Raw genomic sequence first — 27,946 nt, 5'->3', positions numbered from 1 at the left:
AGTTGAACGGCGAATTACTCGAAAACAAATATTCAACGCTTTATTTATTACGAAGAAAACTTTCTCGATAATAAACGACATTTATGTCAACGTAACATCGAATAATACTTTTAAGAATAATTCTGCTTTCCATCTGTAGTTTATAGGAAGTCCCTAAGCTATAAAGTAACAAAGGAGTTACAGATCTTTGTTAAAATAGTGTAGACATTAAAACAACATATAAAAATTTTAATTATATATATTCGCGATCCAAATTTTGATAATTAATCCTATTCGAGGCTTCTGGGTGTAAACAATGTCCTTATGACAAAAGCTTCGATAACATGTAGCTAACTTCATTAAAAGTCTCGCGAATCTATCTATGTGTATACCATTTACATGATTCGATACATCTAAGGTTGTACCATCAACAGATACATCGGGGATAATTTAAATGCTACATAAAGCATTCATCTATCAAATCATTTATCAGCTGGTAAGACATAGAAAAAGACAAACACTTAAATCTCAGACTATTATCCTCAGAACCTTAACGAAGCTACCTTTAATGAGAGAAAGTCTCGTGGTATCTCCCTAATTTTTTGATGAAACTTTTCGTGAGGTATTCGTGAGGTGGCCTTTAATAAATCTACGAAGCAATTCGGTGTGATTCGAGTTCGAACCGACTTCAGATCAAAAGATACTTGCTTGGCCAAATCGCGTTGATTCTTTTAGGTCAACGTTCATGATAGATGTACTTTAACATTTTTTTATTTAAAAACAGTAACGAACCGCATCAAATTGCTTCGTAGGTTTATCAAGGGTCACCTCGCGGACACCGCAAAAAAATTTCATTAAAAAATTAGGAGACACCAGACAGTTTCCGCTCGTTAGTGAACATTTTCCAACAGGATACGGTTTACATTAATCCACGCTAAAGTTAACGATACAATTTTCCTTCGACCTAAAAAAGTGAACCCGTGTCCCCGACTCCGACCACGAAGAACCGGTAACTTTCTAACGAGCTTGAACTTTCAGGGTCCACCAAACGGATCCATACACCTGACAGTACCAAGAGCACCACCACCCCCTCGAGCAAAGAGTCCGCCAGAAAACCAGCCCCTGCTGCAGAGCGCCACTGTGTCAAGTCGCGTGTCCCAGGCAGCAATGAGCGAGATGAGAGTGTGATGCTTGGACCCCCCTCCGAAACCAGTCGTTCCGGATGTCCTGACGGCGTCGACCTTGCTTTAAGAGTCTCGTCGATGCCGTTCGAGGTCCTGTCAAGGTGAATTTGAATCGACCAAGTTCGTCCAAGTTCCCTGGGACTTCAAGACTACGGCGAACAAGAGGCTCGTCTGGTACCTGGCCCGGACACGTTGCTTCCAATCAGCTGCCTGCATGTCCAGGTAACAACGAGCCAGCGACTAACGGAGGGGGGTAGATGGAGCTTCCGCTCGATGTTGAAGAACACGACGAAAGATCAAGAGGAAAGGAGAGAAGAGATCGAACACGAGGTATCCGTCGCAAAAACGACGTCGCGCGATGCAATCGGATCCACGGAAGCAAAAACGAGTGATCTTCGTATGGGTGTGATTAGTCGATATTTGGTTGTTTTACTCTGGAAAGGATAACTCGAGAACTCTCGAGAGAATCGTTGGGTCGAGGCAGGAAAGTCCAATGAACGTTCTGTGATGGTTATTTTAAAAGGTTCGAAGAACGTTTTGTGAAGGTTATTTTGAAAGCGAGAGGACTCTTTCGTACGAACATCGAAGGCGAATCTTGGCACCGTGGACGTCTCGACGGATACCGGAAGTCTATCGTTAATCGAGGACGATAGATGGACCGTGAATATCGTCGATGAGGACGAGATTCCCGTCGCCGCGCAAAAGGCAAAACACCTTTCTACGATCAATCAAACTTCAATCAAACATCCTTTCAAGGCGAAATCAAACGCAGTACATTCAGCTAGCTAGTCGATAAAAATAAATTCTAGGTGTTACGGGAAGAGGGAGAGACGCTCAACAACATGAATCGATCATGGAGACCCGTGTATAAAACGTTATCCACTACGATGTTAGATGTTCCTTGTACATAAAGTGAATTTATACCGTAAGAACGCCAAAAAACGTTTGCTACTTTCTAAGAGGACCTGTACTCGTGTCGCGTACCATTTAGTCGTCCGTTCTTTCCCTTTCTTTCTCCATTTTTCTGTAAACGTTACGCGGTGTAGGTGCGCGAGATCAATGCTCAGATCGTAACAAAAACTGCCCATTAACCAGTCGACTAATCGCTGCGCTTTTGATTGATCAAAGTAAAAACCGACGAACATTTCATTTTTAACCTTTTTCCTGACTATTGTCATACGATGTTGCGATAACATATTATAGACCAGTAGTATATTTACGAAAACGTAATTCAAATTCTTTTAACATCCGTACGTTGTTTGCATTTTTTTAATCCACCAACCCACGCGTACCCTTCGAGTTTACATAAATAATTACCTTTTTCTTATAATATACGATTGTACATTTTCTTTCGTTTACGTTTCGTCGAACGAACCAACGGATACGATTTTATGCGAATTGTTTCATACATGTATAAGAGAATTAAAAATTTGTTGACGCACAATATAATAAGTTCCGTTCGAATACCTCGACTTCCATAGATAGTTCTCACCGTCTACCAAAATCTAAACGTAACAAAGACTGATCAAATAACCAATAGTTCTATCTGATAATTGATAGATATAATCGAAATTTGTAATCGTAATTGATCGTGCAAAAACAAGTTCACTTTTGCCAATCAAAAGCTTCGATTGTCGACGAGCAACGCGGTTCATCGTCTCAGTGCGCACAACTGTCACCTAACTGGTCTCGTCTTTTACTCAGAAATGAAAATCAAATCGAGCGACAACCACTTCTACGAAAGACTGTTCGCTTTCACCGATAAACGTAGCGACTGTACCGCGACACATGCAAATCACCGTTTTTTCTACGCTTTTGGTAACACTGCGAAATCCGCCATCGAAAAGAAGATTTCGTTTCGCTCGAATCACCACGTGCATTGCAAAAAAAAAAAGACAGAAAACGATAGAATAACGACGTCTCGAGACAGACCTGGCTCACATTCGTGATTCTGCCGCGACGCAATCGCAATTTAATCATTAATAATGATACGATCACCGTAAAATTACAAAACAGATTTATACAGAGTGTTTTAAACACGTACCCAATTAGAAAGTGTTTCCTAAGGGATCCAGAAAATTATTTTTATGGAAAAAATCGTTATAAAAGTGTTTGGTACTTATTTAAACGAACTGATTTTTGCTAAATGAGATAAAGTAGATATTTAAAAAATATTAAAAGCCTAGTGACTGTAACAAACACTCGGCTGTGAATTTTCACACTCTATCTTCAAGTTAAACGGACTGTAAAATAACTTTGAAAGAATACGATAATATTACGATTTACTGATAATCTGGTTACAGTTCAAAGTACGCTTAAATATTGTTCACGTTACTCTAGTAACAAGACAATTTTATTGAAAATGAAAATACTGGATAAACGATATGGAATAAACATTCCATGCAAACTAAAAAATTTCGAAAGTGACTAGGTCTGGACTGTACGCGAGAACGTTATTGTTAAAGGTGCACATAGGTGACTGTACACCGCGTAATCGAGATTCGTAAGAATCCACGCTAATTCTCACAAATGTCAAAGTGTTAAGAAGAAAAATGATTCTTCGATTAATACCGAACTCAAAGTGTGCGTGACTTTTTGTAAAGATATACGTATACATATAGGTGTAACATAAAGACTTAAGGTAAATCCGTTATTATACGTAACACACTGCCACAAAACTCGGAGATTTGCGAGAGAAAGCACAGCAGAGTGTTTTTAATCGATCAGAATGACAAGGGCCGACATCCGACTTGATTCGATTCTTTGAAAACCATATTACTATAAGAAATATCTTAATCAATGTTGGTAAATTTTTGCATTAAAACGAGTTGTATTTTATTTTAATTTTGTAGTAACAGTATCCGAATTGTTCTGTTTTTTTTCTCAAGTTCGCAAACCTTAAATCGCTGATCTGGTATAAAGAATTTTGAATTTAATTTCAATCACCTAACGCTATAAATTCGAAAATTTTTAAGGAATTCTATAGTTTCACTTTTTTTATTACGAAATTTAGTATCACACGTGCGTTGGTTTTAATACTATAAACAGTATCTTTCAAAGATTTGGTCAACGAACGGAGTTTAACACTTTCACTGATGTCGAACGATGAAAATCAAAATCTTGTTATCGGAATAAAAGAAATTAATTAAATAGCTGTTAAAACCACTTTTGTTGATTAAAAAAAAAGGAAGAGTACACGAATATAGAACTTTTCATACGCGAAAGGCTCACTTTGCGTTAGCAGCAGTAAAAGTGTTAAAGAAAACTGTCATGATCGATGGACTTAAAATTCTGTTTTAAATAGAATGAAACTCAGTCGTAAAAACCGAGCTTAAAGGAGAAAAAAGTGCACGTGTTAGTGAAAAAGAACAGAAAATCAAAGTTTTTGTACATACATTAAGCAATTAAAGCAGAATGAATCAAAGGATGCGTTTTCAATGTTGTCGCAAAGGCGTGTGCGGCGTTCGAAATCCGATCGGTCGTTTTCGACATTACCATGAACGAGATAAGAACAAGGAACAAAGTTTATTGCACCGAACGATGCTTTTTATTTAAAAAAAAGGGCTCGCGGAAGTAAGGGAATTTCGTGAGAAAGTTACGTAATAAATATCATCAAGTATGGACAATCCGAATATATTAAAGACTAAAAAAGGAAAAGCGAGTAATAATAGACGTAATTAAGAACAAGCCACGGTCGGTAAAGGAGAATTACGATGAAAAGAAACACTGAACCGGTTAAACAGTTGTTTAAGAAAATTTAAATAACGTATATTACATATACATATTATGGATTGTAATGAATTTATTATGACGAATATTATTACATTTATGTGACTTTTAGCTGGCCTTGCACTCCACGTGAAAGATTTAAAAATCCATCTTTCGACCGAGGGCGAGACTACCTGTTACGTTTAACATTTCTGTTATCAAATTGTAAATATATAACAAAATACATGGAGATACTAATTGTACGTGTTAAATGTTTTTCCCAAAAGATACTATGAATTTTTCTTTCTTATTTAAATACGATACAAAGCTAACACACGAACTGAAATGCGAACTTGATAAAAGACTCGATAGTTTTTGAACGACATCTTCGTTTAAAGGAAGGTTGATCTTGGGAACTATAGCCTAACTAAAAATGATTAAAACTCTTTCTTCCCTTATCTTTTTCTACCCAATCCGTGTGATAGAACAAAGCATTGCATGCAACGTCTATTCTATACAAGCACGTATCTTATTATACACCAAACTACCGACAGGTCTAAATACGCCAAATTTCACCGAACGAATGACGACCCCATAGTCGTCACGTCGGCAATTCAGCGAGGGGTAAAGAAGGGGTACTCTCTCGTCTTTCGAAGACACGATTAATCCCTGTATCACGAATAATTTTGTTAATACCGTACGGTCGAGGTTACCCTGGGTAAAAATTGCAATTGTAAAGGAAATATAATAAAGATTCAGTGAATAATTTCTCAACTGACCGCCATTCATGAGAAGAGGACGGTAAAATCACCTCCGAATTTTCAGGTCGGTATGACAGTCAGATTGGACTACGAAAGTCCATAAGGTGTAAGGTCTACTCGTATATCTTCTATGAGGGACTACTGTATCTCGACCGTAGATACGATTGGCTCGACAAATGAGAATACATATTATAGATCAAATATAAATAAAGTAAACTTTTTACCATTGATGAATGTTAAGTTTAACATCGTTGTAAAATCATATACGAAGTATAAAATAGATTTAATATTCTACAGGGTTTTATGTCTGCGAAACTGTATTATCAACTCATAATTTGAGGACTGAATACAGCGTCCTCTGTTCATGAACAGTGCCCAAGTTAAGAACTGCTTTACTTTGTGTTTGAACGCTGAAGGGATGTGGTGTCAATTTGTATGGATGAGTGTCAATTTTTTGGAGTGTTTAAGAAAGAGAATCTCTTACTACAACTTGCTCAAGTTATATTTGCTATACTTAGCAGACCAGATTTCCCTTCGAAAATATATTCGTGAATAACAAATAAAGACATATTTTTCTCGATTGCAATACTTTTCTTCTATATTGGGCAAATATTAAACAGCTTATTGATTCAAAACAAAACTTTGTTTTTAACTTATTTAAAAATTACAACTTCTTTCTATATCTCGTTTCCTTTCTTCGTTACCATTTTATTTCATGCATTACGCTCACATTTAGTATTTTATATAGTTAAACTAATACGTTTATCCTGAGAGGATCGTAATAAATAACGTTTGCCACGCACACGGTTTGATCATCAAAATACTGATAGGAAAAGTTTTGCATACATATTTGGCAAAGCAAATATGCATACGTTTCCCACATAAAATGCAAATTATCCCATAAGCGAGTAACTCTGCAGTAAGAGGAAACGGGAAACGAACTTTTTCGTCGAGACAAAGAAAACATTGTCTCGTGCGTCTTTATTGTAGATACCTTGGCCTCTTTTATTCTTTCCGGCGCGACGTTGAAAGTTTCTCGCAATTTCCGTGTTTTTCGTCGAACTTGCGCTGTTTTACCGAGCACAAAGCGTAAATGAGATATTATCGTTGAGCGTTCACCTCTTGCATTTTTCTACGTGATTAAAGTCAAACACATTGTGTACACTCCAAACAATTGTAGCTTTGTCTTGCAAAAGTAGAACGTACGATCGAGTTAATTTGCTACGCACTTAACTTTTTGAAACTCAAACAGGCAATGTGTGTGTGACAAACACATACAGGCTATTTTACTAGCATTTTATACTTCGTGAAATTAATTGCATAACTTAATATAAAGTAAACTTCATTAGGAAAACACACGTTGCCCAAACGTGTTATTTTTTTGCAATAAATTTCGCAGGTAAACTCTTCACGGGAATCTCTCGATCCGTTTAATCGAATTTACAAGTGTTTCCTTTCCTGGGATTCCACGGTGCCTTTCCCCTTCTGTCGGTTTTCCTCCTTGACACCGTTTTCCGTGCTAAGACGCTCTACCCCCCAGGATATAATATTTTAGGATAAAACCTGTCTGGAGAAGAAATAAAATTGTAGACGTCACCGACCCGCTGAATTTATGTCGCTCGAGCGTGGGTCAAGAACAAGATTTACGATCGATAACACATCCCCATAGTGCTGATTTCAAGAACGGCATTCAGAACAGCGTGTGTATAAAATTTGTATAGATTTCTTTGACGGACTCGAGCAGTCTAAGTAATAGAAATGTGTCACTCTGACGTTTTCCTCGAACAATAAATCTCAACAATGAACAATTGTAAATGAAATTAATATGTTTTAATTAATTATTTTTGACTCTGCTTTCCAAAGAATGAATGTTTATAACGTTAACGAGTTAGAATAAGAAATGATTATCGAGCTGGAAGATAAACGTGACATTTCGATCCGATACTCCGGTTATTCCGGTGATCATTTTAGGAAAATACGTATCGAAATCTCGTCCGTAGGAGCAAATAATTCGAACGACGCTCGTTCGGCAGAACTGCACCAAGACACACGTATCAGTTTCGAAGTTCATTTTATACATTACATAGTGCCGAATAATCGGAGCGGAAATTCAGCAGGCATTGTTTCCCAGGCGCAGTTCAGTCGACGCCACAGACTCTCCGTCATTCGTGCCGGTCGCTGCACCTCGTCATCGTCATTATCATTGTTATCATCGTCATCCTCGGTCTCTGCGAATACGCCGCTTCGTCGGCCTCTCCTAGACGTGCTGCAAATGACGATTCGACTGCGACGGAAAGAGAAAGCCTCTCTCTTCTTCGATAACTATGGTCTGCCGTCTCTTTTCAACAACTTTCAGAGGGAAGTTCCTCCCCTTCCGCGATTTTTCTCAGTCTGGCTCAGTCAGTCTTCTTGTTCCGTCGCATCGAACCTGTTCCTTCGCAAACACCGCTTCGCCCTTTTCAATCTATTGAGCTGCTCTCTGTTCCACGACGATTGTTCTCTCTCCGTTGAAGTGCTTTTGTGCGTTCTCTCTCTCTCTCTCTCTCTCTCTCTCTTCCTCTATCTCTCCAGAGAAGCAGGAAACAATGTCATCTATCTTCCACCCGTGATCCACGTCCGGTGCATCGTGGCGGAATTACCGGTACTAATACACCGTCGTAATGTCGAGCTCGGAGCATTCACGGCATTCACATACGTGACCGGCCAACTGGTCCAGATCTACCTACTTATCTGCGTGTCCTCCGTTGGCTAGTTTTCCAGGATCCCGAGGAGTCGCGCTGCCCGCGACTCAAGCTTCTCCGCCATTCTCGCGGCCTAGATCGCCATAAAATTGATCGTCCAGGACCATAACATTTCCACGAATCTAATGAACGAATCTAATGCAAATGATAACACGGCGTTCTAAGACAATTTGTATTTGTCAGTAAGGCTTCCTAGCACGCCCTGCCTTAAATGACGGGATATTGGGCGGTCAGTCGAGGAATGTATACGTACACATATAGCAACGGTCTGGTGACGAGTACGGGAGGTGACGCCACGGGGAACCCAAGAAGGCAATAGATAGATACAGTAATCCCTCACTAATGTTCGCGAAGTTATCTCCGCCAATTCCTAAAACTGCTTCGATGGGGTGAATCACCGAAAAAACAAAATTATTGTCATCCATTTAAAAGCAAACAAACCTTGTCTGAAACTTCTTTTTCTATTATTAAAAAGAACCAAGTTATTCAAGTGACCTATTTCAAATGCCCCAACCTGTATACCAGTTCTTGATGGTAATACATAAATGTTTAATTCTGTACTAGACACGTTCGAGTAAACGAGTTTTATTCATTAGAGCATATTCAGAGCTGCGAATCGAGGCGGGAATCACGAGAATACGGACGAGAATTTTTGTTGTGGATTCTTGAATTTATGATAGGACGTAACCTTTCAGCGTTATATATAGCGTAAAAGCGGACGACGTTTGTACGTTCACAATTTTATCTATCCATCTTTAAGGGCACTTCTGCTTGTCTTGAAAGCTCCCGAGAGAAGTTCGTAAAAGTAATGCCCGTAAACTTTCCCCGAGATAATGGGTATGATGTGACTTTATTATGAAGCAGCTATGCTACTTAAATATTCTCATATTAAAGACAAGTGTTTTCGTTTCGACTCCGCGGGAAGATCTTTTACTTTTGAAACATTGTTTACGAATACCTTGATCAAACTCGTCCATACAGATACGCATATAGTTGTTAACGTTAATTGCTTCGTTGTGCTTACGATTTCATTAATTGTTTCGTTATCGTCGTTTAAATACCGGCCGTAAAATTATTTCCGTTCTATCCCTTTTTGGGACGGAAGCAAAGATTTAACGCGTAAGCGAGTCTTTGACGAAAGAACGATTGCGCGAAGCTTATTCTTGCGTAGAACCGACTGCTAGGACGAAAAGGAGTGCTGGAAAAGTGTGGAATCGCAGACATCGCGGAAAAACGAGCTTGAATAATTCAACTGTTTCGAGGGAAAGAAGAGTGTGGTCCTTCCAACGAAGAGAAGCCGCGCGTATATTTTCACATTTACCCAACGCAGAGAATCATTACTTGAAGTTTCTGTGTGTTCATTTTGTTGGCTCTCGCCTCGATTGCGCTGCAAAAATTAATTAGAGAATAAGAGGAACTCTTATCATTTTCAAATAATATTACCAACTAGCGTTCCCTTAATTGCCTTTGGAAATTATTCTGGATCGCTACGTTTCGTGCGCGTCTTCGCGTATCGAATTTAAAGAAAAAAAAAAAAAAAGCAAAAATTGAACCGGATGAAATTTTCACTTCTTTTGCCATTTGAACCACAGAGAGGTTTTTCCAACTCATCGTATAGCATCACAAAGCACTGGCAGTATTCCGCACCCGTCTAGCGAGGCTCGCTGCTCTAAATTTCGCGATTACTATTCGAACGGCTGAATTAAATCATCGTTCGGCGCGTATCTCGGGCGCAAAACGAATCGAAAAAACTTTCCACGCGAGAGAGTCTTCCGGTGAAACTTCGATCACTGACGGGCTGGGAACGATGGTGGAAACGGTGGTGGAGCCGGGAGGTGGACGAGGAGCGGGGGTACAAGGAAACGCAGGCTGAAAAGGATGAATTTTCCGTGGAAAGTTTGAGCGTAAGGATCTCTTACCGGTGCTAAGGGGTGAAATATTGAATCTCTCGAGGCAGAAAGAAATGTAACTCGCATTTTCTTTTTCAAGCTTTCTCGGCCCGCGGCGGCCTTTTTCCACAATGTATTCGCGCACGTACTGAGAAGTGCGGCGCCGTACAGATCGCGATGGTCCTCGTCATACGTGCCTAACATACTCCTTCGAAAGTTTATGACAGCTCGTCCGTGTATCCGCGGATGGTTTATCGATCGCGGCGCGATCGACGATAGATCGACGCCAAGCGTCTCGACAAGCAGAAACCTTATGAAACCGGGACGGAATTTTTATCGCAGAATTTACTGCGAATTTCTTGGCGATTTTTTACATCGTACCTTCCCTACTTTTCTTGTCCGATTTATCTCTATTTTCTCTTTGGTCTTAACGGTATTTTAAACTCGACTCGTGAGATTTCACGACAGCACGTGTTCTGTAAATTTTTCACTGCAAAATAACAAAGAACAAATCATTTTTTATATAAAACATATCTGTAGATCCCGGAGCATTAAGAAATAATAAATATCTGATCGATATGGTATGACGAAATTGTAATAATTTTAAATATATCACAGCGAGTGAAACTTATTAAATTAATAAATTTCATTCTTGAAATAAAAAAACATAGGGAATAAATTTCGTGGTTTAGGAAACTACACTATACAAAATTTACAATCCCCATGGAAATTATTAAAATTCTATAAAGATGATTCGATCGATTGTTTCCAAAAGCAGCAGAACTGAATGTAATGTTACAATGTCGTGTCTAAGCGTGTATTTTATTGTGTCAAAGTATTTGCGTAACTCGGATCTCTCATGTATCACTGCATTCGGAATTGCCCTGCAGCGTTAGAGCTCTTTCACGCGACGATACGTGTACGATGGGTACAGATCGTACATGTAAACTCAATAGGAACATTCAGACGGTGATTCTCGTAGTCTACGCTAAGATCAAAGTTTCCAACGTGTAGCTCATGCACGTATCGTTGTACGGAACAGATCTTACGCGAGCGTGATTCACTGCGTTATACGATGTTGCTTCTCAAAGAGTACCTAAACTAATTATTTTCTACTACTGCTAAATCTTTCATAGACTTTCTGGACGATATTCCGAATTATTCGAAAATAGATGAATTACACTCACTGACAGTCTGACATTTTGATGTGTTTATTACTACTTTCTAACCATGAATCGACAAAATAACTTTTGTTCCTTGATTCCTTACGATGCAAACGTGCATGCTATACGAATATTTGGTAATTATCCAGAATAAGGGGTATTTCATCGATTTTTATGTTATAGAACTCGACATTCTAAAGAAATTTTTTTATATATAACGCCCACTCGGCTTTAGTTTCCGAGATATTGGCAAATTTCTGTCCGTACCATTACGTTGAATTATGATTATACGTATGTGCATGCACGTCAGTGTCAGCGACAGTGTATACGTGAGTTTCGTAGCCAATCACTTCTCTCTTGTTTTGGCAACACATCAGTAGTTCGCAATAGTTTAGTTCATATCGGATATTCGATGGACGAAATTCTACCAAAACAGTATTTAGTTTTACAAATTAGATTAAGGTTGATGAATTATATCAGCACGTCCTTTTCTACGTTCGACACTGCCAGCAAAGATAAAAAACTTTACTGTATTGTGCATTATCTTTATGTTAAGGAGTTATCTATCGATACCTAATTATATTTTTGCATGATTAAATGCCCGATACATTACAGTTTTGATGACAATGCGGATAGCGATAGCAGAGTATTGTTACACTTGCTCTTTCTATTTACGTGTTCCATTTCTTTGATGTTGCACGGCGGGCAAAAGCCAACGTCGAGGCAATTCTATCCGAGAGGTTCGTCGAACCATTTATTGTGCCACCGCTGCATCAGACTATTGTACCATTTTAATTACAGCGTGGACCTTTAATAGCGTCGCGTTAAAGCCGAAACTTTGACCGAACTAGTTCGAAACAGTGTCTCGTTACCTATTTACACCCTTAACGTGGGTGGAAACCAGTTTTTACCGACGAAGATCTACAACAGCGTTGTTCTGACAAGTCTCGCGTGGATTTCTTGGTAAACCACTGCAGCAGATCGATGTGACCCAACTGTCCTTCCGCTTCTTTCAAAATTTCTGCAACGATCTACAGTTAATTCTACTTCTACAAATTTGAATTTATAACTGAGTTTTTCGGGACACGGCTTGTAAATTAAATTCATAACTGCTCCAACTTACGATCGTTGAAAATGGCACACGGCCCACTCGAAAATCCTAGCAGTTAAGAGCCCTTTCCAAATAGCACGCGTCCGAATGTGAGGGTCGTCGTAAATCGATCTGATAAATTTACGTTAGGTTGTGACACTGACAAATTTATTAAATAGTATCTGTTCTACTCTCTCGATTGTTTGATCCGAAGTGAACTATAGCCTTAAGTCTGTACCAAATTTCTATTCGAGATCTTGCTACCCGAACTATCTTGCCGCGCGGAATATGCTGATATTAGCATTTGGTTTGATTTATCGACGCTTGGGATCGTGTCAAGCATATCTGATACCGAAACACGATTATATCTTGCATCGAATGCGGTACGAATATCGCGTTTTGTGTCTGCTCGAGCAAGAGACGACTCCGGTCACACTTCTATTCCAGGCTCGTGCAGCCGGTTAACGTTTTTACTCGGCGGTAAGAGTGCAGCTGCAGCTGCACCGGCTTAGTTGCCTCGGTTCTCGGGAATTATGGGAATTTCGGCGCGCTCTCCTGTGTTTGCCGCCGTTCGTTTGCAGTCACTCTATTGGCGCGCGAGTTTTCGGAACGAGTTTCCCCTGACGCGAAATTAATTACGGCCCGTTATTAAAAATAGACGGAATAAAATAAATTCTGGCCCGAAACGTTGTTTTTCGAGAATAAACTTTTCGTGGATCGAGCGGTCGAGTCGAAGGCTTCGTATCGCGTGGTTTCGTTAATTGTTCAGCCTCTGAGCATCGTTCTTGGTATTGGTTGCTAGTTATAGATATACAATGGCAAACGTATACTTGCAAACACTCTTCATACATTAGATTTTATTATTTTTTTTTTTAAGAATGGTTACTTCGGAAAAATTCCTTCGACCTAATTTGCTCGTGCAACGGTGACTTCGTTTGATGCAACGCAAAACTGCATTTTCGTGACAGGGAACCTGACCAGCGCGAAATAAACAAACTAGCATGGGGATGCCGCGCAATACTGAAAATGTACTTCAAATGTTCCCCTATTTGAAAGCTATGTGGTAATCTCGAGTAGAGCTCGCGAATTGTGTTTGAACAGCAAAGTTGATGGCATACGTGAGCCGTTAGCTAATAAAACTATTTGCAGTTATTATTCATAACGGTAGCAGGCTACTTTGCATATGGAGTTCGAGCACGTATTATGACTTGAGTAAATTACTGTCGCTCCGAGTGCTATGACGTCACCCAGAGTATACAGAAATTATTCGCTTGGTGCAATAATAGAATCCGCGGTTAGATTCGACGTTTACGTCAACAAAGAACGTCAAAACTAGGTCAGTTACTGCTGGCTTTATAAACAAGGTTATCAATACTTGTAGGGCCTTTCACAATATCTAAATTTGAAGAATTTTCATTTATTGAGATATTTAAATATACATTTATTAGAAGCTTTACCCGAATGATATTTAAAAGTGTTTTTCGAGTATGATAATTTAAATAGAAAAATAGTTATCGATTGACTAACAATTGAACCGAACTGGATTCGATATTTTCGAAAAACAAAGAAAACGTCCTATTAAAGAAGGGGTGACCATTTTGAAGAGGATTCCGCTAGAAAGAGACTTTTCGTTAAAGCGACGAAAAAAAGCAACGCCGGAAAGCTGCAATAAATCTAGTTTCGCGGTGACGATGGCTGTGGTGCTCGACAAATCGATTGGAAAAAAAAGTTTCGCTGCCCGTAACGAATAAAGCTCTCCATTCATCACGTTCGTCTTGTTAATCCACATCGTGATCGGTTAGGAATGAGCGACCGTTTCCCGAGAAAGTCAATAGCCAGGGAAATACGAAAAATCAAGAACTGACGGATTCCGCGACTGAGAAAATTAGTCTTATTTAAGCCTGATTAATTGTATTTCGATACCATATTTTGTGTATAAGGTACACATATGTGGCTGTTATGAATTGATTTAACGATATAGCTAGTATTTCATTAATCGCGAAAAGTAATATTCTTCGTTCTTTTTTTATATATTTTTATAAACGAAGACAGTTCTTTTTTTAGTAATTTGTGGTGTCATTTGTGGGGTTTCTGGAGTCCTCCTCAACACGGTTCTGTAAATCAGGGTGTTCTACAAAGACTGTACACGCGTCAAAAGAAAACAAAAAAGTCCAATGTTTTATAACATTTCGGAACGAAATAGCCTATGTAAAAGGTCGACAAAATCGCAGTTTATTGTATTTTGCATCGGTTCATTTTAGCCGCGCTCAATGCAAAGGTTTGTGACCCGTATTGAATGAAAATCGACACGCGCGAACTGTTCTTCGTTGCTTACAAATTCTCCCGTCGACGTGCTGGACAAAAATATCACGCGACAGAGGCTTGAAAAATATTGTTGCAAATGGATACGCGGTAACAGATTGTTCTCGCGAACAACAATCATGACCGTCACTCGACGCGATGCAATAATAACTCAACGGGAAATATGGTTTAACATACGGACTCATAGCAAGTGGACGGCCACGTTTCGAGTTCTTTCGAAGTTGAACGATTTCGATCGAACTCGATCTTGTTTGTTTAGACGATAAATAGAATTTTAGAAAATTGAACCTACAATTTGTTTTAACATTAAATTTTGCAAGTTTTCTAAAGAAATTTACACGGACTCGGATCGGTGAAGCCGCCCCTGAAAATTGCGATAAATATTTTCTTCGCGTCCTATACGAAATGGAATATGTACTTTCCATTTCCGGGTGCCACATACTCGATTGAAAAATGTTTTTCCGCCCTTTCTTATCGCGATGCGCAATGTTTCTCTCCGTGAACAATTGCAAGCGCGATAAGTATTTCCATCATATATTCGATAGACACGGACAGGTCAATGAAAATGAAATTCAACAGAGCAACGGCAAAGAACAACGCTCTGTTAATAGCTCATACATTTTTCATTTCCTTTTATCTATGCGAGAGCGAAATTTCCTAAATCGAATAACTGTTTTCGGCGCAATGAAAATTTCCGCAGTATCTATTCATGATAAAAATGAAATTCAACGAGGCAACGTGAATGGCGAATTAGGATTCCCTGTAAAAATGCACGCGTTGATAACTGTAGCAAATGGGCAACAGTTACGGGCAAGTTCAAGCATTCATTTTTGTCGTATTACTTTTTTTTTCGTCGAGTACGAGATGGAAATTTTTTTACGAGTGAAAGTGTATGCTCGCAATTGAAAATTTTTGACCTCTCTTTCAACGAACGTTTACTTTGGTTCACTTTCCGGCGTTTTCGCGTTGCACTTGCGAAACATATATCGAATGGTCCAAAAACTCGTGGTTCAATGAAAATTCATCGAGCACTTGCCCTATAAAAATGGAGATATCGAAAATACAACAAGCACTCGTATTTTCGTTTAGAGAGTAATATTTCACTTTTTATTTATTCTGTTAAAATTACTTAACTGTCCAAATAAACGTCAGTTAAGGAATTAGCTACTGTTGAGAAATATTACTATTATTAAACGTCTTTGCTACGCAAGTTTAGAAATAAAGATGTAAAAATATGAAATAAATAGAATGTGAAACACGTACACCTATTTTGTAAATAGAACTACAATGAAACAAATTTTTTATGTTAGAGAATTTGAAATTAAACGTTCATTATAATCGATGCACAGTAAATCAAAATAAAATAACTGTTTTCCAGCTGCAACAAAACTTTGAATTATTTGGAAAATAACTTGGGCATAAATTTCACGCGACCTGCAAATTTTTGTCCCCTTGTCTTCCTGGTTTAATTTTCACAAACACGAAAACAAATCGTACAACGTTTCGTTAAAATAAATTTCAGCTCACCGTTGTCGTACGAATTTGAATTAATTCCCTACAGGGCGTGCAACGAATGTGCTTTGCCAGGACGATGAATTTACATGACAAAGGTAAACAAAACAACTTCAACGTAATTTTTAAACAACGAAATTTAAACGCGTTACGTGCGAAACGTAATTCGAGGGTCTGATAAAGCCACGTTTTTCACGCAAGTTTCCTTGAACGTCGCTCAGGGTAATTACTCAACTTCCGGGAGCTTGGTAACAAAATGCGTTTCGCGTGTCATCCCTTGAAATGCGCAATTACAGGAGGATGAATAAGACAGATCAGAGCGTCTGTTGGTCTTCTAGAGTACGAAGGATCAAAGTGTCACACGATGAATTATTGCTGAAAACTGGAACGAATATCGTTATCTTACTCGTCTAGGGCACACCGAAATTAAACCAAAGGGTACGGTCTGGGTTTCGTAATAATAAATAGAAACAAAAAGGATTTCTTCTTGCATCTAATATAAGGGAAACTTAACTTCAATCAAATAGAATTAGTTTTCCAAACTCTAACTATGTAGGATAATTTCATCCCCTAAACATAAACTACCGCCTAAAAAAAAAATATAAAATAGTATTTGGTACAGAATTTAAGAATCATTAATAACGTTTGTTAGGTGCATCTACGTCGAAATAGAACCGTTTCGAGAAACTGTATTTTTCGTTGTTCGATTTTCTCGATAACGAAACATATCTCATAGAGATCAGCTATCGAAACATCACACGGATCAGGTATCGATGAGTTTGCCGAGCAGAGACGTTTCAAACGCAAGCTGTCAGCGGATTCTTCTCGGGAATTGAAACGAATATCGCTATCTTATCGGCGTAGAGGGACATATGTATCACCCGCGAAGCTCGTCGACGGTCTCCGTTGAGCCGCGACGCCCGCAGATGGCCGGCGACGATAAGTGACCCTTGTTGCAAGACTGAGCCACTTATTTTCCCGGAGCGTGCGACGAAACGAACGAGGCCACGACGGGGAGGGTGGAACGGAACGAGAAACAGAAAGACGTGGCAAAAAGCGCCCCGGCAAAAGAAGAGGGAGTCAGTCTAGAAGGAAGAACGGCAATGGCAGGAGAGTAGACGGAGGGGAAACTGTAAAGGGAAGAAAAAGAGGCGCACCGATGTTTCCGTGCGAATGGAAACGGGCACGCAATAGAAAAGGCCGGGACTCTCCAATTTGCTGAGAGCTCTCCATCCACCGAGCTCTTTCTTCTTCCCTCTGTTCCTTCTTGCTCGCTACTTCAGCCACGTCCGTTCCTTTTCCCGTGTGCATTCACACTTCCTCTCCACCTATCTTATTACGTCTGTTTCCCTTCGTTCCGAGCTCCTCGTCCCTCGATGCGTTTCGCTCGCTTGCAAACTAAATACTCGACTGTTAATGGCAACGCTCTCCTCAAAGCTGCTCGACGAAACCATTCCGTCGAACACGATCCCTTGCGAGTTCATCTCAAGAGAGAGCGGTTTCGGGCCACGTGGGATGAAGAGGAAAACAGGTTACATGAGCAATCAGCTACCAGAACGTCACTCTCGATGAATTCAATGGACAGGGCGATTTTACGTACACCGACTGTATACAACCGTGACGGTAGTTTGGTTTGCTCGAAACATTTACTCCTAGATTAGTCGAGAGTTTAATTAAAGTACGCTAAAGTCCGTTTTCGAGCGATGTATTGGATAATTCGATGGCTCTCTTCGAGTTGGATGTTTTCTTATAAAAAATTAAAATTAAATGTATCGATATAACGAGTAGAATGCAAATGTTACTCTGATTCCTTCGTTTAAAGGATACATTTGCTTGGATCGTATGAAAACGTAAATTCCCTGGACACCCGTGACCGTACTCGAAGTGCAATCAATTGGCCTGTCATGGTCACTGAAAGGCTATTCCTAACCATTTGCTTTCTTCGTCGCTTTATCCCTTATCTCTTTGCTCCACGTTCACAACGCTCCACCACTGTATTTTCAAGATAGAACGTGCTAACCTGTACGCTCTCTGTCTTCCAAAAAAAAGAGACAGACTGGCACTGCGTAAAAGTGGAGCTCGTGCCTTGCATGATTCACAGTCGGGAAAGCGACCTCGACAGGCCAATTTTTCCCGCCTCCACTATAGTCTTTTTCAACCAGGCGAAACCGTCCACTTGTGAAACGGTAACCGAGGTTACCGTGCAGTCTCTGGATCATACTTTTTACTCCAAAATCCATGCCGAGAAGCATAAGTTGATTTGACGCGTGGTCTCGTACAAATATCATTTAAGCGTTGAAAGCAAACACAATTTAATTCTTGCTAAACGACTCGTCACGTTTGTCAGTTTATAGCTTCCGTTGAAAGCTTTAGTCCCCGTTTTATTAGATGTTGTTCAAGTACGTGCTCGATCATTGCTGCGGGTCAGACACAATACTCTTCCAACGTTCGTTTTAATCGTGGCCCGTTCTAGAGCACGTAAGGACGCGAGAGGAAGTACCGTATGGCAGCCATTTCTGAAAAAGCACTCAAATCTCCAGAAGTGAACCACGTTAAGCGATGTTTCTTCGTTATTCTTCGGTTGCTTTTTGTTTTTTATTGAGAGCTCTTCAAGCGGCGCACGCGAAATGGAAAATGTTATGCTTTGCAATCAAGAGATCGAACGGTTTATTATTGAAACGTCCGTTTGAAAACATTTTCCATCAATGTCAATGATTTTACAAGAATTAACATTTGAAATTATTTTTGTTTCCGTTTTATACGATATTTGGTTCTTCGACAAGGTAACTCTTTCTGCATACTTGAATTTCAAAATGTTCACACAAATCGCTAGCAATTAACGTTTAAAATGGAAAAGTTAAACGTGACAGCCTGTACGCAATCAGAAATTTAATTACGAAATTATTTTCACACTTGGTTATCTCAATGGAAAGATAGTCTGCGAAATTCTTAGAAATCGTAAATAATGAATGCTTAGAGTGCACGGTCGTATTAAATAAGAAGTAAGGAAAATTAACTCTCGTTATGCGGAGCATTTCTTTCCATGAAACCATTTTTTCGAAAGTACCCTTACCCTATTCAACTCCGCGACTGAAAGTCTCCTTTGGACGGACGAGTTAATTTGTAAATCTTCGTTAAGTGCACGGTCCAATGGATCCATTCGGGTCCTGGGTCTTTAGTCCGTTTGAAGCAACGTTGAAGACGATCGCCTGTTCCTTTTCAGGCAAAGAGATAGGGTTTGCTGTAATTCGGCGGTATCAATAGGCGGCAACTGCGAAGTTCATCCTTTGAGAATCCTCCAGTTCCCTTCAGAGACAGAACTCGAGCCGGTCAACCGATTCGTTTTGCGAACTACTTGAGAGAAGCGGACCAGTTGGTCCGAAGTTAGGCAATAGAGTCGAATTTTCGGGTAGTAATAGTCAGTTTACACGCTTTCGTGACCACGTTCTAATATGTCCTGCAGGAATATTCTGGCGATATTGCTTTTCGTACAATCAACGAGTCGAAACGTATACGCGTGAGATGGGGAAAACAAAGACGATCTCTTAACGACGACAAATTTCATCCACTTTGAGTAAAAGTTTATCTAACTCCGGAATGTACTAACTCAAGAACTAAAGAATGTAGGATATGTGTATTTATGAATCATTCAGTATGTAGAATGAAATTACAAAATTATTGAACCCTTACAAACATTGATTATAGTTTTAAAAATGTAATCTAGTAATACTAGTAGTACGATTCACAACAGAACCAACTGAATTACTGAATAAATCATCCAATACACTTTTTAGTAATATTCCCTCATCTTTTATCAGTGTATAGTGACAACTCTTGCTAATAATTGTTCTTTCTTACATTGATTTCCATAGATGTTAAAATAAATATTCTGGTTGTAAAATTTCGAAGAAAGACTTAGGAAATGTTTAAGATACAAATTCAAAAAATTGTTCTTTAAATGTAGAATATTCAATAAATGTTTAGAATCGTTAATTTACTTACAAAGTGTATTTCTTTTATTTATATAAGTTTCATTCATTGTGTCGACCTTTGTAATTTTCTAAAATACTTTGTTGTATACAAATTGCTTTTTTACTTCGATGCCAGGCCGATGAATGCGCAAAGGAAAGAAAGAATGCGCTCTTTGAACTCAACGAGTTTTACAACCAGACCAGTTCAAAAATAAAGTTCCTTTGAAAACTAATTCTTTATTTTTCCTTGAAACTCCAGTACGAAATATACGAAGAACATATAAGAGGTAACCTCCCAATACATGTAGGTTACTGATTTTGATAAAATTTGTTGTTTAAAAAAAAGAGGGAACACTAAACTAAAGTCGAAAGTAGATAATTGTTTAAATTCTATGTCTGTTAGCCATTCCCATTGTCCTATTGATATTCAATATGACAAGCAATCTTTATACGAAAACTTCTTTAGCAGACCAGCTCGATATTCTGAGCACCTTACTGTTCGGTTTGCGTGTTTCTTCCAGAGTGGAAACTTTATAGACGCTAAGAAGTCATTTATCATCCTGACACATAATTGACCCAAAGAATTATGGCTCGTGGGTGCCGATCGTTTCAATCGAAGACTAGTTACCGTTATATCGGGCTTCGACTTTTACGATCAGCCCAACTCGCATTTCAAGTAATTGATCTTAACTGTTGGTTCTTCAGTGTTTTGATCGTTCAAATTTTTAACGATGCCATCCAACAATTTAAGTTTAATTGATCTATTGTACACGGAAGAGTTGTTGGAAGTTCTTTTTTTTACGAACTGAATTAATGTTAAATTTCACGAGACATTCTATGAATAGATGGAGTTACACAGAACTTATAGTTGCCCCACTTTAATTATTTATATTTTAAAAAGTATTGAATATCTACATCTAATATTTTACGTTCCCTAAAAACATTTAATGTTTTCGTGATGTGATGATTTCGACTACTTTTTCCAGTGGCAAGTTTTTGCATCCCCACTTGTCACAATATTTTAGAATTACCCTATAGAGTCGTTCGGGAAACGATTTAATCGCGGGCGCCCGAAAACTTCGCGCTCCGTTCGATTCTCGATAAACGTCTTAGGGAAGTTTGGGAGCAGTGGCATTAGCGGGTCGGAAAAACGGGAAGGGGCCAGTATTTCCGGGGGTTCGCGACGCAAAGAGAAATTGTTATCGTAGTCGTCGACTTAGGTAACCATCCTCCGTCGTTTTGCCAGCGCTGTAACGAGCGCGATCGCGGAGCAACGCTTTCTATGCGTTATACCAAAGACACACACATAGCCGGAGGGCCAAGAAGCCCGGGCAGGAAAATTGAGAACGCTACGATTGTCCCCAGGAAAGAAGTTCCAGGCGACTCTCGTCTGCATACGCTTACGGCTGCTTGCAGTGTGTTTACCTGACTTCGAAACTCTCCCGAGGAATACAGGATACGATGAGAGGATACGACGCAGCATTTCGAAATCGAACCCGATGCTGGGGCGCGCAGGCTAGGCGGTATTTCTTTCCTGCGAATCGAGATTTCGAACACGGCAGCATCGAGTAGAAATCCTCATTTTGAAATTTCATCAGGTTGGAAGAAGGAAAGCAGAAGTAGCGTATCGAGTGACGTTGTCGGCAATTCGAGACGGTAAATTGAGAGGACAATTAATAAACGCTTTTACAAAGATATTCAGCATAATGGGATTTAATATTAGTGTTGTTGAAAGGAGTTCCAAATCCTAAGCTTTAAAAGAAATTGAGCCCGCAAACGCTACGAACCCCCGAAGTTCGAACAACAAAGAGAATTTTTTTCTGGAAAGTGTGTAGGATTTCGAGGGTATGTGTAATGACCAAAAATGATTGTAATTGACCCCAGAACCTAGAAATAATTTTTTTAGAACGATTTGAAAAATTTTTTTTTCGCCAAAAAATTTAGACACCTACCCCCTGTCGATTTTTCTTGAAAATTCGTTCTTCATTTTTAGTATTTTTGTTTGATGCCCTACAGAAAAGTTGTCTAATACTTTTTTGTAGGTATCCATAAGCTCTACGTCAGAAAAAAGTTTCATTGAAATATATTCACAATTGTAGGAGTTATGACTGTTTGAAAATTGGACCATTTTTATGAGGTTTTTTTCATTTTGCGAGGTCAGGGACCAACTTTTCGAATATTTTTGCGATTTGTACATATTTTCCATCAAAATACGAGTAATTTGCTTTTTTAAACATTAAAATCGTCCAATCCGTTCAGAAGTTATGATGTTTTAAAGATACGCGTGAAATTTCAGTGAAACATATCAATGCTATGGTCAGACATTATATTTTCGGTAAGGAATTTTTTTCTCGAAAATGCGTAGGATTTCGGGAATATGTCTATTGACCAAAAATGATAGTAATTGACCCTCGCAACCGAAAATAATTTTTCCAGAACGATTTTAAATTTTTTAATTTTGTCGAAAATCTACTTACTGACTGTAAGTTACTGATATGTAAAGTTTCGAAATTCTACGGTTCCTAGCCATCAAATTAGAATCACTCGAGAACTACTGAAAAATAGTCAAGTTCAAAGTTCCATAACTTTATTAATACTTATTGAAAACCATTACAACAGAAAGAAATTAAAACCCAATCCTTCTACATTCCGTTCCTTTGCACCGATTATCGTTAGTACGAGGGGATAAAGAAGTTTCATGAAGTTAAACGCAAAAGCAAACGATATTTGCGAATCGATACGGATTCGATCGTCAGAAACCCCCCCGTCATAATTTCAATATTTTTCTAAAGTCTAAAATCTCTTTTTTCAAGGGCAAACGTTTCTCGTAAAAATTCTTGTCGCGTTCGAATTAATATATTCCTTAAAAAATACGTAACGGTATTTCGTAGTACCGAAACTCTGCATCAACCCGATAAGCACGGAATCCTGAATTAATCAACCGAAAATCTCCGGCCAGCGAAGCCAGCGCGTATCGGTACAACAGGGAAGCCGGAATAAAACCTCTTCTCTATATGCAGCATCGAGCACTTCGATCCGTCGGGGTTGCATCGCGTGAATCCTAATACCCTCCGCCTGCGTCAACTTTCGCCCGTTCCTGCTCGTCGATGGGGGCGGTTCGTATTCCCCCGACGATCAGATCGAGAATCGCTGGCGAACCGGCAACGAAATGCAAATACGAAATTGCAAGTGGCGGCCGAATTTCGAGCGAGTGAAGCCTCTCCCCGCGAGAGACGGAAAGAGAGAGAGAGAGACAGAATCATCCGACCGAAAGAGCGGAGGAGATAGGTGTGTAAGATGGTGGAATTCCGAGGGTAGATAAAATCTGACCTTCCGTTTCCTCGTAGGAGTAACAGCCAGCCACTTCACGATGTCAGCTCGATGACCCTCTCTAGGATGTTGCATCGGAAAAGTGCAATTCCGTTCCGCTCTTCTTAATCGACCCGCTTGCTCGCCAGCCCATTTCTCGTGGCCGATAGGTGCACCCCTCCCTCCCTCCCGCCCCCAAAATCACGGAAATAATCTCCGCGTCCCTGCCGCGTAATCTGACTTGACAAAGCGAACCCGAGTTCATCCCCCCTTCTCTGGCTGTGATTTTTCAATTTAATTCGTACCGTCTCGACGGGGTCGTGAGCGATCGTTTAGATTTTCTTATTAACACCGATTCGGAGCTTATTGTAGCAAGTGGATTCTCCTCTTTTTGATGAATATTCACTTAGCCGTTTAGTGTATCAAACATTATCCACCTCTTGATGTTTATAAAAACATTGCATAAGTGTTTTCACATTATATTAATTCATATTCTGCTCAATTATATGATTCATATAAAGTGAATAAAAATATTTCATATATTTTGTAAAAATTGTGTTATATTTATTGGTAACATCAAAAAACGCGAGTGTAAGAGGACCCTAGTCTGCACTAAAATAATGTAACAATTGATGTTGCTGCTCACGGGTATTTTTCATACCCGCGATCACTTAACTTGTCAAAAATACTAAGTATACAACTGGTCACCCGTGTTAATTCGGATTTTTCATCCTACAACGTGGTTGGGGACCAGAGGAACACAAATAACATGCGACTCACCAATGATGAACTTGTACCTCTGGGATGACTGCATGATGATGCTGCTGCTGCCCAGTGGAAATCATCAAAGCCCTCTGCATGGTCCTGCTATAAAAAGTAAGGAAGCAATTATAATCTATTGTTAAAATTATAGAGATTTTTAATTAAAAATTTGAAAGTATATATTTACGTTGTTCGCTCGTGGTCCACCGCCCGATACCCCCCGGGTACTGCTGCTGGTTTTCAGGATCACGTTCAGAGACTGTAAGAAAACTGTAAGAAAACAATTAGAATCTATCGTTAAAACTACAGAGATTTTTAATTAAAAATTTCGAAGATAAATTTATACTTACGTTGTTCGCTCGTGGAGCACTGCCCAATAATCCTCTTCAGTGATGCACTGACTCTAACTTCGCTAACGAAAAGTTTTAATTTCAAATTTAAAAAATAATCAAATTTATTAGATATTAAATTACATTACCGCGATCGAAGATTCAAATCGGCGAACAAATGACTATTCTCGCGATTCAGAAAACAAGAAGAGCCACGATGCTCTGGAAGTAATTTAATATTGCGTAAGAAACACTGCTTCTATTCTCGCGTTTGCCTAACACCGTAAACGACAACGTACTTGAAGTCACATTGCCTGAGAAACAAACTTGTTGCTACGCACGATCACTGAGTCTACCGGCCGCATTGCGCGCGGCCAACAAATTTCCTGGAATGAAAAGAGCTGAAAAGAAAGGGACAGAATGGAAGAAATACAACAAGCACATCTGTGCTTAGCCTACTGAATTTCTTTTTTCTTCTTCTTACTAGAGTTCGTCAACGGAAATACTGCTTTACTCAGCACTACTGTATACATAGTTTGCCACGTAAAAGTTCAATGCCACGAAGACGAAATATTCTCAATCAATGAGAATTTCAACGATAAAATATTACATAGGAAAATAATTACGTAGAATTAGTCAATTTGTAAATATTATATCACCAAGTTTCATAATTAGAGTTGCAAGCATGATTATATTTACTTTATTGAATGATAGAATATCCCGTAATTTTTATAAATATTCCAAAATTTGCAAAAATTAAAGTTTGTTGGTTATTTATGCTTGAACAGCATATTCAAACTAGTTACTACGCAGTTACTACGTTTTCTGAAACTTGTGTCGAAATATATATGTGGAAATTGCAATTACAACAATTCATAAAGAAAGAAATATAAACAATCAGTTGAATAAATATCACTCGAAAATATTCAATCGCGATCAGAATACAGTTAAATATAAACTACTCCAATTAATCGTTGATATTTACCGACGCCATTTTCGATATACATATCGAAGTGGATAAAAATTTAACGATTTTCATACTTTATCTTAACAATGGCCGATTAAAAAATTATGATCATGCTTGCAACGAATGATTTAATAAATAAATAAAAATATATAAATATTAATATACACGTTCATTTTTGTTAGAATAGTTTGTGGCGTCGAATTTCAATCAGAGACTGCAACAGAAATAAAATACAAATTAAATCATAATCAAACAATAATTGATAATAATGAGGAAATATCAAAAGGTTAGAAATACGTATGTACTTCATTGGTCGCGAAACGCCGACACGTCTTATTATTTCTTGTATTTCGGAAAGGAATTTCTTGATTTCGAATTCCAATAAGAAACTGTAACAGAAACGAAAGATTATTATAATTAAGTAATGATTAAATCGAAATCGTATTGCAAGAGATGGTAATTATGAGTAATAATGGAAAGATCAACAGGTTAGAATTACGCACCTGGGTCGCGAAACGCCGATACATCTTGACACGTCTTGCTATGTTTATTTTTAAAGTACGAATGATGGCTCGTCACTATGTCTGGTAATGCTCGTGAATTAGGTGGCGGGGTAGGGGAAAGGCCGATGTCTCGCGAAGCTTGTATTACGAACCCGAGGGATGGCTTAGGTAGAAACCACGGATACAAAACAAATGAACGAAGACCTACGAGAACAGCGTAAATGCCTTGACCATAGAATCATATTGGTGGATGGCGATATAATGTACAAATTAAATATAACTCACACTTTTGTCGATTTGTAGTAGCAGATGACAAGATTCTTGAATTTGTTAACATTATTCACTTCGATGAATACATGGAAATTATTTACAACTTTAACTAATCAAAAAATCGCGAATAATTCATACTTCTCAACTCATATGCATTTGCACACAACTAGTCTGTTTACCTATCACATTAATTCAGTGAGTTTCTCAACTGAGCACGCTAAAATCATCTATCAATTTTTAGATCGGTATAACAGTAAATTTCGCCACAAAACAAGAGAATAAGAACAGACTTCTTTGCGTTTCAATGCTTCCTGACAAGATTCAAATTTAAGAACCGACCGTTTTCTTATCAATGAAACATGAAGTTGCCTTCATAAAGTCAAAGGTAAGCTTACAGTAATATCTTCGACGTTACAAGTAATTTCAGGTTAGGTTCTAGTACTTGTAAGGTGTCTTTGCTTTTAGTTTTTATAATTTAGTTTCTTTTTTGTAACTAATTTTCGTGCAATAAATTAATATTATAAGTGGCATTTAATAGTAAGAAGATGAGTTTAATCGATACGCGGCGAGAACAGTTCTTCCGAGAGTGGAGACTTTTGCGTCTCCGAAGAATTTAATATTCTTGGGTTCCCGAGTCCGTTAGAAAGGGCGGAAAACCGAGGTTCCGCTTGATTGAATTCCTTTTTTAGTGAAACGACCCTGCCACTTTTCGTTTCTCCGGGTGAAGAACGAGCGTAGCGGGAATTTTCGCGGAAGGTGATCGATGCACGCCCCGTTTTTCCAATGGAATGCCGAGTGGTACTTCTGCATGAAAATATTTCAAACTATGCGAAACATTTTTCAATAGCCGAACGTCTTTGCAGCGACATATACCGTGTAGTCGCGTGTTTGAGGTTCTCGCGGTATGACAGTTATATAATATGAAACAAGGCGCAAATATGATGCCTATTTTGAGCCATATGTTCGAACTAAATCTAAAATGAAAAAGTTACAGATTACTCGAGTCATTTCGTCTCGTAATAATTCGTTGTCGACAGCTTGAAACAAGTATGCCTCAAAAGAAGAATGACGACGCGAATGAAACACGTTCGAGTAAAATAAAAAGAAAGAGAAACTGTTTCATTCCGTGATAGTTCATTGCGCCAGACTGCAGTCAGCGATGATTAGTCCCTGTTATTCTCGCGTATCGAATGATCGCTTTAACGAGCAATTCGATAAAATCGACGCGCGATCCTTTTGATTAGAACGCATTCAATTCGAACGCGCGACCGTCGAGTTCGGTCTGTGTCTACAATTTTCGCACATTCAGAATTACAGAGCCGCATGTGTCGCGTGTGTTTAAATTAACAAAGGCTGTGTCATAACGAAATGACAGTCGCGCCACACAGGAAACAATCACTAAATTGTGTGGTTGAAAATGTTCCATCACCGTGCTGGAAATATTACGCGGTAAAAGGCTCGGAGTTTACAAGTGGAAATTATTTTC

General features: G+C 38.9%; 1 protein-coding gene and 1 long non-coding RNA gene across 6 annotated transcripts in view; one reads left to right on the top strand and one right to left on the bottom strand.

Annotated features, from left to right (window-relative positions):
- Nlg-4 (neuroligin 4) overlaps nucleotides 1-5,130 on the top strand; it is a 425,248-nt gene extending 420,118 nt beyond the window's left edge. For 4 of the 5 annotated variants that reach the window (XM_076765746.1, XM_076765747.1, XM_076765745.1 and 1 more), the window contains one exon: nucleotides 1,018-5,130. In XM_076765746.1, the coding sequence (XP_076621861.1) occupies nucleotides 1,018-1,167 (150 nt within the window). In that variant the 3' untranslated portion in view covers nucleotides 1,168-5,130. The remainder of the gene's footprint in view (nucleotides 1-1,017) is intronic. The other variant, XR_013079732.1, reaches the window with a different exon arrangement.
- Nucleotides 5,131-24,373: 19,243 nt separating this feature from the next.
- LOC143342052 (uncharacterized) lies at nucleotides 24,374-24,817 on the bottom strand. The gene is made up of 3 exons (XR_013079714.1): nucleotides 24,742-24,817; nucleotides 24,579-24,661; nucleotides 24,374-24,496 (listed from the first exon to the last, which is right to left on the bottom strand). It is a non-coding gene; the product is annotated as an uncharacterized LOC143342052 (long non-coding RNA).
- Nucleotides 24,818-27,946: the final 3,129 nt, after the last annotated feature.

The sequence above is a fragment of the Colletes latitarsis genome, chromosome 5, assembly GCF_051014445.1.
Source record: "Colletes latitarsis isolate SP2378_abdomen chromosome 5, iyColLati1, whole genome shotgun sequence".
In the NCBI taxonomy this organism is placed as follows: domain Eukaryota; kingdom Metazoa; phylum Arthropoda; class Insecta; order Hymenoptera; family Colletidae; genus Colletes; species Colletes latitarsis.
Note: the sequence above shows the minus strand (reverse complement) of the source record. Positions and strands in the feature narration are given on the sequence as shown.